This window comes from Haplochromis burtoni, unplaced genomic scaffold (genome assembly GCF_018398535.1).
Source record: "Haplochromis burtoni strain Fernald_Lab_line unplaced genomic scaffold, NCSU_Asbu1 Contig_231, whole genome shotgun sequence".
Lineage (NCBI taxonomy): Eukaryota > Metazoa > Chordata > Actinopteri > Cichliformes > Cichlidae > Haplochromis > Haplochromis burtoni.
In genome coordinates, this window is record NW_024582592.1 from 507,053 (window position 1) to 523,593 (window position 16,541).

The window sequence follows — 16,541 nt, forward strand, 5'->3', positions numbered from 1 at the left end:
TCAATTAGAATAGATGCATAGCAAAGTGTCGCCATGGCTACACGCATTTACAGAGATCTGATGGTTTAAAAAGCACTCGTTTTTTTTATTTTTGACAACTGTCTTACCCGTCTGTTCAGGGCTACCTACTGCTTTCACAAATAGGACCTTGCTTGTTCAGATATATGGTATGTGGTCATTTCAAATCCAGAAACCAGGTGATGTCACAATCTCATCTTTTACATCAATTCTGCACTTTTATCAAACAAAGATCAGACTGTTCTCCACGATCTCATCGACAAAGGGAACAAACAGACTTTTCCTTTGGTTGTTTGGGCCACACTGAACTACTTCCACTCAAGTTAAGACTTTCTCTTACATGTAAATGTCTTTTTTTGATGCAGTGAGCTCTACAAAAACAGCGACGTTCATTTTTCTTGCTTCTCATGTTAACTTCAGAGCAGTTTGATCATCTCTGCATGTAAAACAAACCCAAACTATCTGCTCAGTTCAGTATTACTACAGTGAAAGTGATCATTGTAATTTGGCTGTTCAAAGATTCGGTGAAGCCGGTGGAGAACACTGATGGGAGTCTCTTCTGCAGGTTAAATAACTTCCTGTGCGCTCTTCTTAAACACTGAAAAAAGCAGGAAGTGTATATTTTAGATTAACCGTGGTACATGATGACCGTCTGTTGAATTTTTCTGCACCTGGACATGTGCTATAGATGACGATCACACTGGTCCTACCTGCCCAGTGTGCCTCCAGCTTGGGTGTAGTATTTGTTGTAGTCCAGTCGCAGCAACAGCTGAGCCAGATCAGAGTTTATCTGATGGTTCCTAACACTCGACAGAATTTTGAACAGGAGGGATGACTGGCGTCTGAAGCCCTGAAATTTGACAGAGTTGGCATTACAAAAATCTCTTTACAGGTTCAGACAGAGGAAAAAAAGGTGTGTATTCACTACCTTGACTAGCAGATCGAGCTGAGCGGTTCCCCTGTCGTCCAGTGAAACCACAGTCTGACTGACCAGAGAGCAGAAGTTATGGCACAGCTCGAGGATCTCGTTGAGGCAGTGAAACACCTGAAAGTGAGAGTAGGTGAGCAGAGCGGCCTCAGGTAAGGAGGGTGAAATGTAGCAGCTGAGCATCATTTCTGTTTGGCGTCTCATACCGGCTTCAGGAGGATGAAGGACTGGGCCAGCAGGTTACTGAGGAAATGATCGTGGGCCAGTCGGATGCTCTCGAAGTCTCTGGTGGAGTTGATCTGCTGAAGCAGCTGAGAGAACTGAGACTCCAGCACATCCACCTGCAGTTTAAATAATTCAAACAGCACGTGATTCTTTTTTCCTTGAATTATTATTCCTATGATGGTTTTTAACATCGGCTTGAGTTGGAATGGAGACTGATTGCATCAGACTTGGAAATGTCATTTAATTTAGCCACAAGTCAATTTTTAAGTAGGATATGGGAGAACTGGTTAAATCTCTCAGACCCTGAGCTGGAAAGTCTTTGATGGCACCTAAAACCTTTTGCAAAAGTCATTAAATGATAATCTTGTGCGCTGGTAGTTTAAAATTCTCGGCTGCATTGTTACCTGCAAATAATACTGCAAGTTGTCGATCAAGAAGGCCATGTGGTTGCGTAGCCTCCACTTCACAGCGTCCGTCTGGCTGGACTTCAGGTGTTTCCTCTGCATCTGCAGAGCCCAGCAGTGCTGCAGCTGTGACTGCACCCGCCTCACGCTCAGCAGGTACCTGAACACAACATTGTACCTGACCACACACACGAGGAGAGGACGGTGACTGGATGCACTGGGACTAAACACATCAAAGCTGCAGTAAGGGGTGCAAACACGCACTTCTCCAGCACAGCAGGAGTGAAGAGGATGTGCAGCGGCCACTGGACCTTGTAGGTGAGACCGAGGGCTGCCCAGCCTGTGGGAGGAACCTCGCGAGGGGAAGTGTCTTGTGGAGGAGTGGCTCCTTCTCTGGGGAGTGACGCATCTGAGAAAGCAGGCACAGTAACCAACCATCAGCTCGAGATAACAGGTGTAAGTACACCAGGTGAATACTGTCTGTAAGAGTGTGTGTGAGGAGGGTTTAAAACCTGAAGTCTGCAGTTTATGGTGTGGCGAAACACACATCTGATATGTAGCGTTTGATTTAAGTGCTTCATAAATAAATAAATACTTGTTTGTATGTAGATTAGTCCTGTTAACAGTCTCTTAACACTGACTCTGATATTTAAAATAAAATAAATGACTAATTGTTCCTTTTACATGCTTTTATACTGGAATGACTAACAGCTCTCTCTCAGCCTATATGAACTTACATTTAGGGATGACTGTGATTAATGATAAATATGACATGTTGACGGTTTGAATGTAGGTATCTAAAAAGAACCTCTCCTATTTTAATCAAAGTTCTCCAAACCTCGTCTTCACACTGGCCTCAATCACAACAATAAGAATGTTGTATCTGAAATGCATCTGCAGGGCAGGATGCTGGTTTTCCCTTTGTTTGAATGTTTTAGCCCCAACAGCTGGGATATCGAACCTTCAGTGAAACGAGAACTTTGTACTTCTGTGTTTCATTCACTCTGTGATCCACGTTTCTGTTTATTCTGCTGTGACTTCAAAAATAGGCCAAAATATACACGTTGTCCTGTACACCATAAGGGTATCTGACATCTGATCAGTAACTGTAGCTGTGTCACAGTATAAATTCTTTGTATTAACTGTAATAAAAGACTGGACAGATGATGCAGCTGTAGACATACAGCTTTAACCTGATGACAAAGCATGAAGGCTTCATTTGGAAAAAACAGTTTCGGCCAGCAGAGGGCGCCACCCGCCACAGGCCGAGTTTTACGACATCAGGAGTGGGGCTCCTAAACAAAGGTTGCACTGTGACCCAGTGAGCCCACCTTTGCCGTCTTTGCCCTGGTAGTCCACGGTGAGGTGCAGCAGAGGCAGGAGGTTGTCATCGTCCAGCAGCACCTTATGAGCTGCCTGCTGGAAGGCTACGTTTACATCTGTGCAAAAGAAATCACATGATATGACGCTGCAAGAGCTTTGACCTTGAGTGTGCTTTTACCTTAATGCTGCTTTATGAGCAGAGACACAGAACCTGCACAGATTTCAAGTCATGTGTCTGTTTCTTGCAAATGTTTTGTTTTATCATTAAGATTTTTCTTCTTTTTTTTTTGGCATGCAGCACGGCACGAAAGACGTGAACACATCATGACAAACAGCTGCATACTGTGTTTAACTGTGTAACTTACCTGTGAACAAATAAGCAGAGAGGGGAAGCTGTTTGAGAATATTTACCGTGCTCGGTGACAGCCGTCGGAGGAGTCTTCAGCATGTGCTGCGCCAGGTCAATAAAAACCTGGTAGAGCTCTCCGCGACCCAGGAGGTAGAAGTCCTTAATGATCTGGGAACAAAGAAAACACAAACATCAGCACGGTTCATTTCACGCTGATTTATGATGCAGAACCAAGGGCGATGAGGACAAACCTTGAGCTGCTCAAGCAGATCTGCCTCTTCCACCATTAGAGTCCAGAGGTGCTGCAAATCAGTAAGACAGCATGAGGGCTTTGTAAAAGCAGCTCGCTAGTTTTCCTTCTTTAATGCTAAAAATGATGCTGTCCCTGATGAGCTCACCTCTGCCACTGTGCTCCTTATGCGATCGATCAAATTCTCAAAATCCACCAGGCTGAAAAGCGTCTGCTGTTTGAGTCGATGCAGCTCAGCAGCAAACATGTCTTCCTGGTGTTTCAGTATAGAGCCTGAAAATACAAAGGAAACATGTTGGGTTGTTCCAGACACACAAAAAGAAGAGGTCCCACTCCAATAGGTTACAACAGAAGCTCCCAGTACCAGCTCTGGATGGGCTGTGGTTGTGGTTTTCAAACATCTGGACAGATTCTCCCACAAAGAGGATTTTCTCGGCCACTCGGATGGGGATGTAAGAAGGCAGCATCTCTGTGCGCAGGGAGAACTGCTGCAGAGATGGAGCCAGCATGTTCTCCTCCTCGATGAGCCTCTGCACAACAGCACACACCGACATTAAAAGACACTCGCAGTTCAGCGCTGGATGCACGTCCGTGCGTGCCACTCACCAGGTCCTGTAATTCTCGGAGCTGCTTCCCGCTCAAGCCTCCGAGTCCCAGGTCTTCTTCTTCCTCCTCTTGGTTGGCAGCAGCTCCTCCAGCACTGGGACCCTGCTTCACAAAAAACTCCTCGCTTTGGTCCAGCAGCAGCCCGTGCAGCATCCAAGCTGCCAGCTGCTTGTACATCACACCGTGGCACACGGCCAAAATCCTGCACATTCAAAAAAACAAAAGGATAGCTGATATCAGTGTTCAATGATAAGAAAGTATAAACATCCTACTGATTCTATGCCACGTGCTGTCATGCAAGACAATGTACATTTATGCACATCCACAAAACGTTATTTTAGAAACAGCAGCAATGGACAACTACACCACGTCCAGTTCTATCCTCACACTGTGTGTTAGTGTTCATCTCTGTGTGTCTTTGGTCTCCCTGAGCCTGCTTCTGCTGCAGGTTTCTTCCTGTTAAAAGGGCGTTTTTCTTTTCCACTGTCGCCAAAGTGCTTGCTCATAGGGGGTCATATGATTGTCAGAGTTTCTCTACCTTACAGTATAAAGCACCTGAGGCGTTGGTGCTATATAAATAAAACTAAATTTGACTGAGAAAGAGAAGAATGTGCAGACAGCAGCCACGCCTTAAAGTGTAACATGTTTAGTGTACGTGAAGACATGATTCACAGAATCCTGCTAAACAAACCTGAAGCTGGTGATTGAGACCATAAAGTAACCAGTGAAGTGTTTATGAAGGTGATCCAAAGCACTTCTGCTTCAGCTTTCAGGAACTTGAATCTGTCTTTAACATCAGCTCTACTGTTGCACACATGAACCTTCAAAACGAACGATTATTAGAGGAAGTACTGAACTCACTGTAGAAAACCCTTCAAAGCGTGGCACCATAATACAATCAACACCACAATGACAACTAGGCATTAAAAACAGTCCACGGGTTAATGAAGTTCACGTGCTTTGTCCTTTGTAGTTTGGAGAGGTGACAAACTCTCACATGAATAAGCAATCAAAACACGGGTCGAGGTCATGAGGAAAGAGCATCTATGAATTTGAATAGCTCGCTGGGATAAATGAGTTTATGTTTAGCTCATGAAGGAAACACCCACACAGGGTTACACACAGTCTCTGTGGCAGGATAACGTATGTATTATTACGCCAACGCTAAAACTGTGATAAACATAGACTTACTTTTCCAAGGCCATGCGTACCGGAGGTAGCCCCCCACAGCTGTGCTTGTACACTGTCTCCAGGATCTGGCAGCCGTGGATCTAATTCAGCAGACACACGAGGTATTTACAACACGCCAGGCCCTCCTGATGCATTACAGAGCATCTCACTGTACGGTGACCAAGCGCTCATCTGAAGGTCCATTTTCATGACGATAACAACACATTTATCCATTCTATTATGGACCATACCATAGGAAACATGCTGGTAGGCTACATTACTAAACAGAGAGAGAAGAGTATTCATTTCTTTGACTTTCAGTGAACAACAGATGCTGGAGAAGTGCTGCTGTCTCTCCTTTATTCAGTAATGATGTGTCTCTGCTTTACCTTCTGTGACTTTATCGTCTCGACCACCACCATCACAGATGGAAACAGCAACTGGAACTAAACAAACACAAACCAAGTCAGCATTAGATTTTAGTTAAGAAGAAAATCTTCATGTGTTTTTTAGTCTTTACCTGATCAAGCTTGTAGTTAACATGGGATATCGTCAGATGTGGATCTCCGAGGAACTGAAACAAACAAGAGAGTGAAATGAGCCTCGTCTCACACGCGGTGCTGTTCTTGGCTCTTTCCTGACTTTACCTCCTGTTCGAGGTCCAGCAGGGCCTGCCTGTAGGGCTGCAGCATGGAGTCCAGCCCCGTGCAGAAAGCCCGCAGGTAAATCCCATGAAGCCCGGTCTGGCTGGGCTGGCTGCTGTGATGCTCCTGCACAGCAGGGACGTATTACTGAACAATGAGACTGTGTCTAAGACGCAGTCAAAAAGAAAAAAAATCATCACGTATAAATGTTTTAGGACTCACTTGTGGATGAACATGTCCCGTGTGTTGTTCTATAAACTCTGTAAAGCGTATATAATCTGAGCCCAGTTTACAGAGTCTGTTGAGGACACTGGTCTCACTGGGGTGAAGGAAGGGCAGGTCCTGGGACACCTGAAGGTGACGTAAAAACAAGTTATGTGTGCCTAAGAAATGCATAAAAGTTAGAATGATGGATTACACCAACGCGCCTCCTTTCCTCTGACCGCACTTCAGTCACTATTAATACTGTAAAATGCAACAGTTTCATCCAGACGAGGCTAAATCAGTAAATCGCTTCTCCTTTGTCCTTTAAATGACTTTATATGTAACATATGTTTGGCAGAAGTTCATGTTTGGACAGACAACGCGCCGCTGCCTCTCGGAATAAAGTTGAATCAGAATCAGAGAAACTTTATTTATTGCAGGGCGTTGTCATAGTAACAGACAACAAAGCAATCTTAAAAATAAAGTGTTGATAAGAGATATAACCATTTAACATAAAATATAACACTGATACTTCATTTTATGTATGTCTCTTGCTAGTTCTGACGTGTGATGCATTTTCATGGTGTGTTTTACTGTTACCGTCATTCCTGCTGTTCTGAGCTCGTAGTTCCCATGGGTTGCCTGTACATACATTATACAGTCTCTGACCATATTTCAGATAAGTGTGCACTACCCCAACATTACACATGAACAATGACAAATAAGCAAAATCAATGTACTTCTTTTTAGCAGAACTGAGCCATGACATCATTACTTGCACTATTTTAACCATTTCACATGTCTGCAGTGAAAACGTTCAGTTGTTGTGACTCAGCACACTGTATGTGCACAGGTCTTACATGTGCAGTGAAGATGACATCATGACATAATCTGCAACTGGTGCGTTGTTCCCGTTTCCTGAAGTGGCTGAAAGTGTTCACTACAGAGTTGCTAGTATTCGATTATGGGGTGGCTGTAGCTCAGGTGGCAGAGCAGGTCAGCCACTAATCAGAAGGTCGGTGGTTCGATCCCAGGCTGCATCCTGGCTGCATGCCAAATATCCTTGGGCAAGATACTAACCCCGTGTTTGCCTAGAGGTGGCGCCTGTGTCCGGCAGCCTCGCCTCTGTCAGCGCGCCCCAGGGCAGCTGTGGCTACAATGTAGCTGCCATCACCAGTGTGTGAATGACTGAATGTAGTGTAAAGCGCTTTGGGGTCCTTTGGACTGGAAAAGCGCTATACAAATGCAGGCCATTTACCATTACCATCTGCATATGAAGGTCAAAGGTCACTCTTTCGAGGCCGCCAATGTTCATATTTTGGACAGAGAGGATAGATGGTTTGAAAGAGGAGTGAAAAAGCCATTTATGTCCACTGTGAGCGACCATCTTTGAGCAAAGGCGGGGGTTTACGACACCAACTGTCTGCCATCTATAATCCAGTTTTGAGATCTTTCCCAGACACCTTAACGCCCACTCACATCCTGGGCCATCTGACCTCAGGAAATCACATGATAGGGTGGGGCCAGGTTTCACAATGAGCTCACCCGAAACCCTGCCTGATTGTGACCTTGGCTCGTGTGATTAGGTAGAGGATCACCAGGGGGTCCTTTGTCCCTCTCGGAGGAAACTCCCACAGGGCTTTAATCTGGGACTCTCCACCATTTGACCCTAGAACTGACAAGCTTTTCTGATGAGAGGTGAAACGTCTTCAAGCAACTTAAAGAAGTCCAGACGCTTTTCTTTCCAAGCTCTTTAGACTATGATGACCTGGATGACTGAGGACCTTCACAGACATTCAGCAGGTCCTCTTGAATATGTTTACATGCCAAAATGCATCGATTTGCAGTAATGTGATTGGCTGATACTCGCGTAAACGAACAGGGGTACCTAATAAAGAGGCAGGTGAGTGACGTTTCATCTTGCAGTATTTAAACCTGCCAATTGTCTCGTTCAGTAACTCTCCTAGCAAAAATGTATATCCTTAATATAGTGCTACCAAAGCTAATAATTTAGCTCATGCATAATTAAATTGTAATACATTGCCAAGCTTTGACTTGTAACCACATGCATATTAGCTAACATCTGGGTGAAGTTATCGTATCGGAGAACTGCAGTGTTTCCGTGTTACCTGTAAACCGGTTCGTTTGTTCCATGTAAAAATCGTCCCCGGGTATCCGCTCAGCGCCAGTAAGAGCTCGTGAATCATGTCAATTAAACTTAAAGTGTCTGAAATTGAAAATGTAGCGGAGAGATTCCCATTCAGCCACCAAAACAAACCGCCGCCGGAGCCGTCGCAGATTTGTTACGTGAGCGCGAAAAGCATCACGGGAAGAGTGCTGCCGGAGCAGGAGACAGTACTCCTCGGTAGTGGAGTAGTCAGGCTTGCGATGTTATTTGTTTTTAAAATCGACAAGAGCTTTTAGCAACTCCAAGTGTGCTTTGTTTGGATTTCAATGAGCTCTGTGATATACACAAGCCAGCTCATGGGAATTGTAGTTTTTTTCCCTGTGCACTAAGATATCGTCGCGAGTCTGGCGTCATCATTCGGCCATGTAACTAGCTGAAACGCATCGCAACGGAGAGCGTTTGGTATGTCGTAGTTACTGTATAAAATACAAACTTTATATTTCCTGTGCAAGCAACGGCAACCCCGTTACTCTCGTTTATGTCTGTGTTTTTGCTGTTAGCGTGTCTTCTGCTGTAGCTAATGTTATTCCACTAGCCGTTTGTCCTAACGTTAGTTCGTGGAGTCGGTTTGTTGGGTCCACTCTGGTATATTTACTAGTTGACACAACAAACGTTAGGCTGCTCTCAGGCAAGTCAGCAGGAAAACACCAGCGGTTTAAAACTAGTAGGGCCACCGCCATTTTACGTCATCTTGTTGAGTTTAAGTGGCGTGATTCACGCTAGCACTGCTAACCGCTAACAAATAAATAAGCTGCTGCTAGTTTTCTGTTGTTCTTCTAACCGTAAAACCGTGTCTGAATGCAGGGATGGCGGGGGAGAGTGGCGGAGAGGACGTGGTTGCAGAGTACCTGGGCCAGAATCCGCAGCTGGCCCAATGGGTGGAAACATTCAGAAGCTACTGTGAAAGCAACAAGCAGTGGGTCGCTCGGAGAGAGTTCATTCTTAGGAACATGGAGGCTTTCCCGACAGTGAAGCCAGGAGTCTCCAGCAGCAGCCTGGACAGGCTGCTCTCTTTGTCCATGGTCTGGGCTAATCACGTTTTCCTGGGCTGCAGGTAGGACACGCTGATGAAGCAGAATGACAAAGCTGTGGATGCTCTCCGCTAAAACAAGAGTTCATTGTTACCTTTTAAATCCCTCAGCTATCCACAGGCTGTAATGGACAAGATCAAAGAGATGGGAGAAGGGATAAAAGTCCAAGATCCTCCTGTTCACAAAACAACAAAAGATGAATTCACGGCCAGAGGAAAGAGGAGCGCATCAGCTGGTAAGCAGTGCACATGTTTAACATTTCATCTTCACAGGTTAACTACATGTTATTTAATGGGGTCCAGGTTTTTCTGCTGCTGCTTGGAAATGACAGAAAATCATAATTAATTGATTTTGGCTACTCATTAATGCAAGACACAATCATGCATTTGTTGCACTTAGAAGGCAGCTGTTAATGATCCTCCTCAAAGGTTGCCTTTTGTAACCTTGGCATAATAGTTACTTCCTGTTGACCACAGTCTCCATCCATCCTCAGGGATCGAGCTGAGTTTTAGCCAAATTTGACCCCTGTAGAGAAATGGGGACAAAACAAATGAATGCAGAAGAATATTTGTTTTATGCAGATTACCTAATCATTAGGAGCCCAAATTATAATTGAAATATAATGCAAAATAATTGCAAAGCTGAGTGTTTGGCCTGCAGTCTCATACTTCTACCTTCTGTGGAATATTCAGGGTGATACATACATAGAAAACCAATAATGGTGACAGGTGACATTAACACACCTGTACAGATGATGTCATCAAAAACAGCCGTAAAGATAATATTCTACAGCCATGTTGATTTGGCTGTAGTTGTGTATATTATTTAAAAGCCCCGTTAACAATGCTTAAATGCTTACCGTGCATTGTGATTGCATTGGATTCAAATACTATTAGTGACTTCACGCTCTGAATTTCCACTGGAACATCGCCGCAGGTCAGATTCCCAACTCAGAAAGTCGGAGCAGCCGACCAAGCCTGACTCAACAATCCATGATGGCGGCTGTGAATGCAAACAGCAGTAAATCTGTAATACTTTAAATCTGGATTGTGTCTGTTGTGTGTTTGTGACTAAGCCGCACACAGAGCAGGGAGCAGCATCTACCACAAACGGGCTGCAGGGTGTTTAAGTGCAAAAAACAAACACTGCGTGCTAAGAAGCAAAAGAGATCCTGTCACTCGGACGTGTGACCACGGACATATATGAACACAGAGTAACATTTACATTAGTTTCATTCCCCATGATAACAGCTTAAGGTTACCTTGGACGGCCTTTACAAGTGATGTGACTTCAATCTAAGAATAGATTTGACAGTTTTCTGTAGCTCGTTACAACAAATCCATTCACTGCTGTTCTCTGTTGCTGTGAGGTTTCAGTGTGTTTTCTCCACACCCACACCTGAGGCTCTGTTTCCTCATTAAATGCAGATCCCTGTGCAGTGAACGTTTTCCTGCCTGCTGTGTCGTCTTTTGCAGAGCTTGAGGATGACAGCTGCGTGAAAAGAGCCAAGGCCGGGCCTAATGAGCTCGACAGCAGACCTGCGCTCAGGACGGCGGCGCGGCCTGCGAGTCAGAAGCTGGGACCACCTCCACAGGCTCCAGCTGAGCACCAGCCCTTCTTCAACCGCCTGTACAAGGCTGTGGCGTGGAAGCTGGTGTCGGCCGGGGGCTTTGGGCCCAACTTGGACCATTTTGAAATCCTTCGCAGCTGCGTGGAGTCGTGCAAGCAAACCCTGACGTGCGTGTTTGTGCCGCTTAAGGACATCACGGGCCTCCCCGCAGGACGCACACAGAAGGAAGGCCACGTGTGTGAAATTCGCTGTCAGACTGTTTTCATGGGCACAGGATACGGGCGCGATGAGGCCGCTGCCAGAGCCATGGCTTCCAAAGAAGCCCTTAAAGTATTTCAGGGGCGGAAAGTCACTGTAAAGATCTGTCGGCGGAGGTACAAAGGAAAAGACGTGGATGATCTGATGCTGTTGGATGAACAGCCCCGCAGTCAGGGCTTTCCTCCTGCTCTCAGCTACCCTTTTCAGGACGAGCAGCTGGAAGACGGTTCATCGTAGAAGCTTTGACTGGGCGGAGCTACTGAAGGCGTTCGCGCCTGTGTCGGGACCAGACTCTTATGCAGCTGACCATCGTAGCTAATCCCAGAGAATATTAGGTAACTTGGAGCATTAACTGTCATGGTGCATTTCACACAATACCTTCATTTCTAAATAATCTTCCCTGGTACCTGATATTTTCAGCCATTATCTGAGTTGTAAAGACAGCAAACAGCGAACCAAAGTGTGGAGTGGGCGCCTGTGGCACCGGTTAAAAGCAGCCACCAATGAGCAAAACTGCAATATTACACCGTTTGACTGTTTAAGCAGTTTGGCCAGTAGCTCGTCCCCACTTCCTGTGTCACAGCTTTTTATCTGTTGATTTCATGACTGTAACACAGGAGTACATGAGGTGTTATTTGATTGGTAGGGATCGAGTTTTTGTTTTTTAGGTTCCAACTTACAAGCAAAGTGAGTCACACGGTCTCAACAATAACAGCTTCAATAACCTGTCAGGGTAACGATTCTCTTCTAAACATGATGTTCCTTACTGAGAATATTAAAAACATCAGACTGTGGCGCACCAGTCCACATTTAGTTCACTTTTTTCTTGTTTCAGTGATAAATGTCAGTCTTTTCCTTTAATTGTACTCGTGAAGGGTTGCAATGACATTGTTCTGTCGTGAGCTGCACTTAAAGAGGGGGACCTCTCATGCTCATTCCCATCTCTGTAACATGATTCACAATCATTCTTCCTTGTTTTCAGCCCCTCCCCCTGTCTGAAACCAGCTGATTCAGCTCCTTTCCCTCTCAGTCAGCTGTATTCTAATTGGCTGCCTGTCATGAACAGCAGTATGATCAGTGTGCTGTAAGCCACGCCTGCTCTCGCTGATGTCATACAGAGCCAAGAGGAGAAAAACTGGCAGCTTTTGGCTCACACGTGTTACTTGCACATTCCCTGGTTTTTCTAAACACTGGTTTTATTGTTAATATGAGCGTCGCCCACTGTAACAGTACATGTGATATCATATTAGGAGAGCAGGGCTGCACCTTATTGAATTGATCACATTATTCTTAATTTTTTGATTAGCTTGGAGAAACAGTGCGTTGATTATGTCTTAGTTGAGATAAACTTCTGAAATCCTGGTTACAGTCATGGTTACTGGTTTCCAGTTCTTCATGGAACTGGCATCCCAGGCTTAAGTGATTTAAAAACATGTCCACACAGACTTAACTAAAGATTGTTTGTTTTATTATTATTCAGACAGAAACTGAGGGAGACTCTGCCAACTACAGGACCTGTTTGACTGTAAATGCTACTGCTTTTCTTTGATATTATTATTAATAAGTTGATGTTAAAAAAGAGAAAGTTTGAAGTATTTGGTTGTTAATATGAAGAATGGACACGCGTGTGTGTTTCTGATGTGTTTGAGGGTAACGTGCTGCCGTAACGTGTTTGTTTCTTTCTTGCAGTCTCGGTTGAAATTGAACAGGGTTGCGTTAAATTGTGAGTATCTGTACTGTTCCATGTACGTTTACACCAGTGCTCCTGTTTCTATATAATTTTTAAATAAACCAAATTGAAACTAAGCTAAGTGTGTTTTGTGTGAGCGCCAGAGCTCGAGGGGCGATTGTTACGCTCTCTTAAACCTAATGATCTCATTTCACTTTGAGGATTTCTGAACAGAAATCTGGACTCCACGAGCGACTCGGGTCACGTATTTCCTCTCGTTAACGTTAATTAGCTCAAGTTCATCCACAGCTGCACTTCCTGACTCAGTGGCTCATTAGAGATCGTAAAGCGATCGCGGCTGAGGAGCCGTCAGTGATTTGAGTAACATTCATGCTCCACCTCCTCCCACAGCTGAAATTAACTTATTGTTTATATAAGCAGGCTTCGGGCCTGTTCGACACAGCTGAGTGAACTGCATTCACATGACTGGGCTCTTATTTATTTTCCACTGGACACAGGCCACGATCCGCTCGGGTTTATGGTCGAAACAGGAAAATGATCAGTGGAAAATGGGCGCGTCACATTTGCATGGCCTATTCAAAAAGGTCCTAAATATTTGTTTCTGTAGAAACATAAAAAACCAAACACAAAAATGCACATTACTGGATTCAAAGTGCATCAATGAATCTTCTGTACAACTTTAATTTGGTTCATTTTACAGTCGGTCCCAGGATTCACCACTAGAGGGCAGCAGTGTTTGAACTATTTCTGACTCCACGTGTGTCGTTCATGCATCGAAACACGTTTACATTACTGTCAGTTTAAGAATAGTGTCCAACAGGAAGGGTCATTAAACTTGTTAAAAGTATTTAACCTCCTAAGACTCTTTCTTTTTAATTTCTCTTTGCTATTTGGGCTGATTGGGACCTGATGAATGTACAAACAAAGAATTACCAGATTTGTTTGGTTTTTTTAACATGATTTTTGTGTCTGAGAAAAATGAGATCCAAATATGAGGACATTTATTTTAAATTTCGATAGAACAGTGTCGGTATAATGTCCTCGTTAGTGGATATCAGGCCATTGTAGAGCACAATTTTGTATTGCGGTCTAAATAACCCAAAATGTGATGTCCACATATGTGGACGCCCAGTCCTAAAGCATGTCATCTTTAATTTTCTAAAAAGAAATCTGGCTCGTTTTGCAGGTGGTGGCCACAGATCATCGCTCTCTCCTCACTGACTAATTCTTGTCTAGTTTTGCTTCTACAACCTGTTCATGTTTCACATGTATTCAAGCACCTCCAGCGTTACATGGAGGTTTGCTGTGTGTCTGGTCCCACTCTTGCCAGAGTGCGACGGAGAAAGGATCAGACAAAAAAGAGCCGGTGCAGCAGCGCTGGTATCTGCTCCTTTGAGTGAGGATAAATGTAAGAGCCATACAAGAGGACCTCCAGTGGACTTCTCGTGTGCATATTTCTGACCAAACTAAGACTCCATGAGCGTGGCACATACCAGTTCTGGCATTCTCTGGAAAATACCCACTGAGTTGCAATGCACTGAAAGTGTACAACCTGATACAACCTCAAATATATTTCTGTCAGCATACAAAAACATGGTGCAAGTGCTGCCAAACCAGGAAGTGAAGCTACCACCAGCCCAGTCGCAGTGCTGGCCACTCAGACACCACAAGCCCAAAACTCTGTTTTCCTTTTCTACAAACATTAACACGGGACAAACTGTTACTGAATATCTTAAAGGATAACTCCAAGTAACTATTTTCATTTAACCAAAACAAGCAAGTCAATGCACGCAGCGAGCTATTTTCAGCTGCTCGTTTATTCACACAGGGTCACCACAGCAGGCAGCTCTGCATGTTTGCTTTGGCAGATTTTTCACGCCGGATGCTCCAACTCAGACTGTGCCCAAAGGGACGGCAACAACAGAGTACTCAAACTTAGCAGAACACGGCAGGGGTTAAAGGGGTACGCTGGCCGGAGTGAACTTCAGCATCGTTGACTTTGTACATCCTCTGTGGTTAAAAGCAGTGGAGAACAGTGAAATGAGCTCAGGATAAAGATCACTCTGTTTGCACTCTGTATATGTTTTTCCATCATTCTCAGTTGTGTATTTTTGGGACAACAGCAGTTCTGACACAAAGAAAGTATTTTACTCCCTGACAATGAGAACATGCTGGTGGGCACAGGAGAAAGAAAGCACACGTCCACAATGAGCAGCAGCAGGCGGGGCTGCACAGAGACAACACTGCAGCGATGGGTCCTGCAGGGGCCTGGAACAAAGCAGACCTCTGCAAAACTTACAAAACAGTGTTGCATTACCTTCTTTGAATGAAACTCTTTGGGAACGGAGAATAACTGCTGCTGTTCTGACAGCAACATGTTTCCCTGTTGTTGCTGTTGGAGTTAAATAGTGTGACTTCTCATTGTAAAGACAGAGTTATTGTGGTCTGTTAGCTCTCCACAGTGGCCATCCATGAGTGGAGTGAGGTAAGTTTTTGAGTGTGTTGGGAGAGAGAGAGGGGAGCAATTTGATAGCAACTAGTCATGAAGTTAAGGTTGAGAAGTTACCAAGGAAGTCGAAGTAAAATAAAAGAACATTTAGGGCTATAGACATGATCAAGATGACCTGCTGAAGTTCAAACTGAGCATGCACACGATGCCTGGGTGGAGGTTCTCTGGATGAAAATGCTGATGCTGAACCCTGAGTTACTCTCCAATGCATCCATCAGACTGTGAATGTTAGACAGAAAGCCCTTAGGTTTAGAAAAAAAGGGCTTAAATGAATGTAACTGGGTATGTAAAGAGCTGTGAGTTCTCCAGTAGAGTAGAACAGCACTATATAACAAACAGTTATTTACCATTTACCCTGAGCTGATATGATGGCAACAATAGCTCAAATAACCACTCGTTACAACCAAGGTGTGCAGAGGACCATCTCTGAATGCACAACATCAAAGGGTCCATTAGTACCAACTGAACACTGCTGAAACACCACAGCCTACCCGCTGACCATGGCTGGCTGCTTCCAGCAGGATAACACACCATCGCACAAAACTCAGATCATCTCAACCTGGCTTCTTGAACATGATCACTCCAACGGCCTCCACAGTCAGCCGATCACAAAGCAGCTTTGCGATGTGGTGGAACGGGACATTCATATTACACACGTGCAGCTAACAAATCTTTCAGCAGCTGTGCATTGCTGTCATGTCAGTATGGACCAAACTCTCAGAGGAATGTTTCCAGCAACCTTTTGGGGCTCATATATATGTATGACTGTCACAAAGTTGGATGCTCATATTAAACATCATCAGAGTTACCATAATTAGCTCAGTGTACGTGAAGGTAATCCCCGTGATCCATAACCTTAGCCTCCAGCCTCTCTAAAACTCTGTGTTTCAGACTTTTTTTTCTAATTTTGCCTCTGTATGATGTCAGAGAGCGTGTATGTCTCTAATATGATCATTTTAAGATCGCTTCCCTTGTCTGCGAGCACAGAAACTCCACCCATGTGCTGTTTGCCAATCAGAAGAAGGCTTAATAAGAAACACTAAGACGAGGTGTGAGTGGTACCAGGTAATAAAATGTGTGTGAAACAGGTACAGGAGGCTGCAGCCTGTGATCACAATCAGAGCCATGACACGAGGTTTATACTGACGCACAACCACGACAGGGCAACACTGAG

The 16,541-nt window shown here is 44.5% G+C and overlaps 2 protein-coding genes across 2 annotated transcripts; one reads left to right on the plus strand and one right to left on the minus strand.

Moving 5' to 3' along the window:
- Positions 1 to 103: 103 nt before the first annotated feature.
- On the minus strand, positions 104 to 8,441 carry tubgcp4 (tubulin, gamma complex associated protein 4). Its single transcript, XM_005937943.3, has 18 exons — positions 8,251 to 8,441; positions 6,140 to 6,268; positions 5,921 to 6,043; positions 5,794 to 5,847; positions 5,663 to 5,719; positions 5,295 to 5,374; positions 4,104 to 4,305; positions 3,862 to 4,027; positions 3,646 to 3,770; positions 3,499 to 3,549; positions 3,310 to 3,415; positions 2,907 to 3,014; positions 1,840 to 1,984; positions 1,576 to 1,753; positions 1,153 to 1,287; positions 947 to 1,063; positions 729 to 868; positions 104 to 616 (listed from the first exon to the last, which is right to left on the minus strand). Exons 1-18 carry the CDS (start codon positions 8,326 to 8,328, stop codon positions 610 to 612), a joined length of 2,001 nt encoding a protein of 666 aa, XP_005938005.1. The 5' UTR covers positions 8,329 to 8,441; the 3' UTR covers positions 104 to 609.
- A 31-nt stretch (positions 8,442 to 8,472) lies between these two features.
- On the plus strand, positions 8,473 to 12,974 carry LOC102299521 (CDKN2A interacting protein). Its single transcript, XM_005937935.3, has 4 exons — positions 8,473 to 8,711; positions 9,114 to 9,363; positions 9,451 to 9,575; positions 10,816 to 12,974. The coding sequence occupies exons 2-4, from the start codon at positions 9,116 to 9,118 to the stop codon at positions 11,403 to 11,405; spliced, it is 963 nt and encodes a 320-aa protein (XP_005937997.1). The 5' UTR covers positions 8,473 to 8,711; positions 9,114 to 9,115; the 3' UTR covers positions 11,406 to 12,974.
- The last annotated feature ends 3,567 nt before the right edge of the window (positions 12,975 to 16,541 follow it).

Excerpts from the sequence above, each read along its gene's own strand:
- tubgcp4 (XM_005937943.3), bottom strand. The coding sequence starts at position 8,328 with ATGATTCACGAGCTCTTACTGGCGCTGAGCGGATACCCGGGGACGATT. Across the intron at positions 5,848-5,920 it reads TGCTGGACCTCGAACAGGAG|TTCCTCGGAGATCCACATCT; the intron begins GTAAAGTCAGGA and ends TGTTTGTTTCAG. Across the intron at positions 1,064-1,152 it reads CCTTCATCCTCCTGAAGCCG|GTGTTTCACTGCCTCAACGA; the intron begins GTATGAGACGCC and ends TCTCACTTTCAG.
- LOC102299521 (XM_005937935.3), top strand. The coding sequence starts at position 9,116 with ATGGCGGGGGAGAGTGGCGGAGAGGACGTGGTTGCAGAGTACCTGGGC. Across the intron at positions 9,364-9,450 it reads CACGTTTTCCTGGGCTGCAG|CTATCCACAGGCTGTAATGG; the intron begins GTAGGACACGCT and ends TAAATCCCTCAG. Across the intron at positions 9,576-10,815 it reads AAAGAGGAGCGCATCAGCTG|AGCTTGAGGATGACAGCTGC; the intron begins GTAAGCAGTGCA and ends CGTCTTTTGCAG.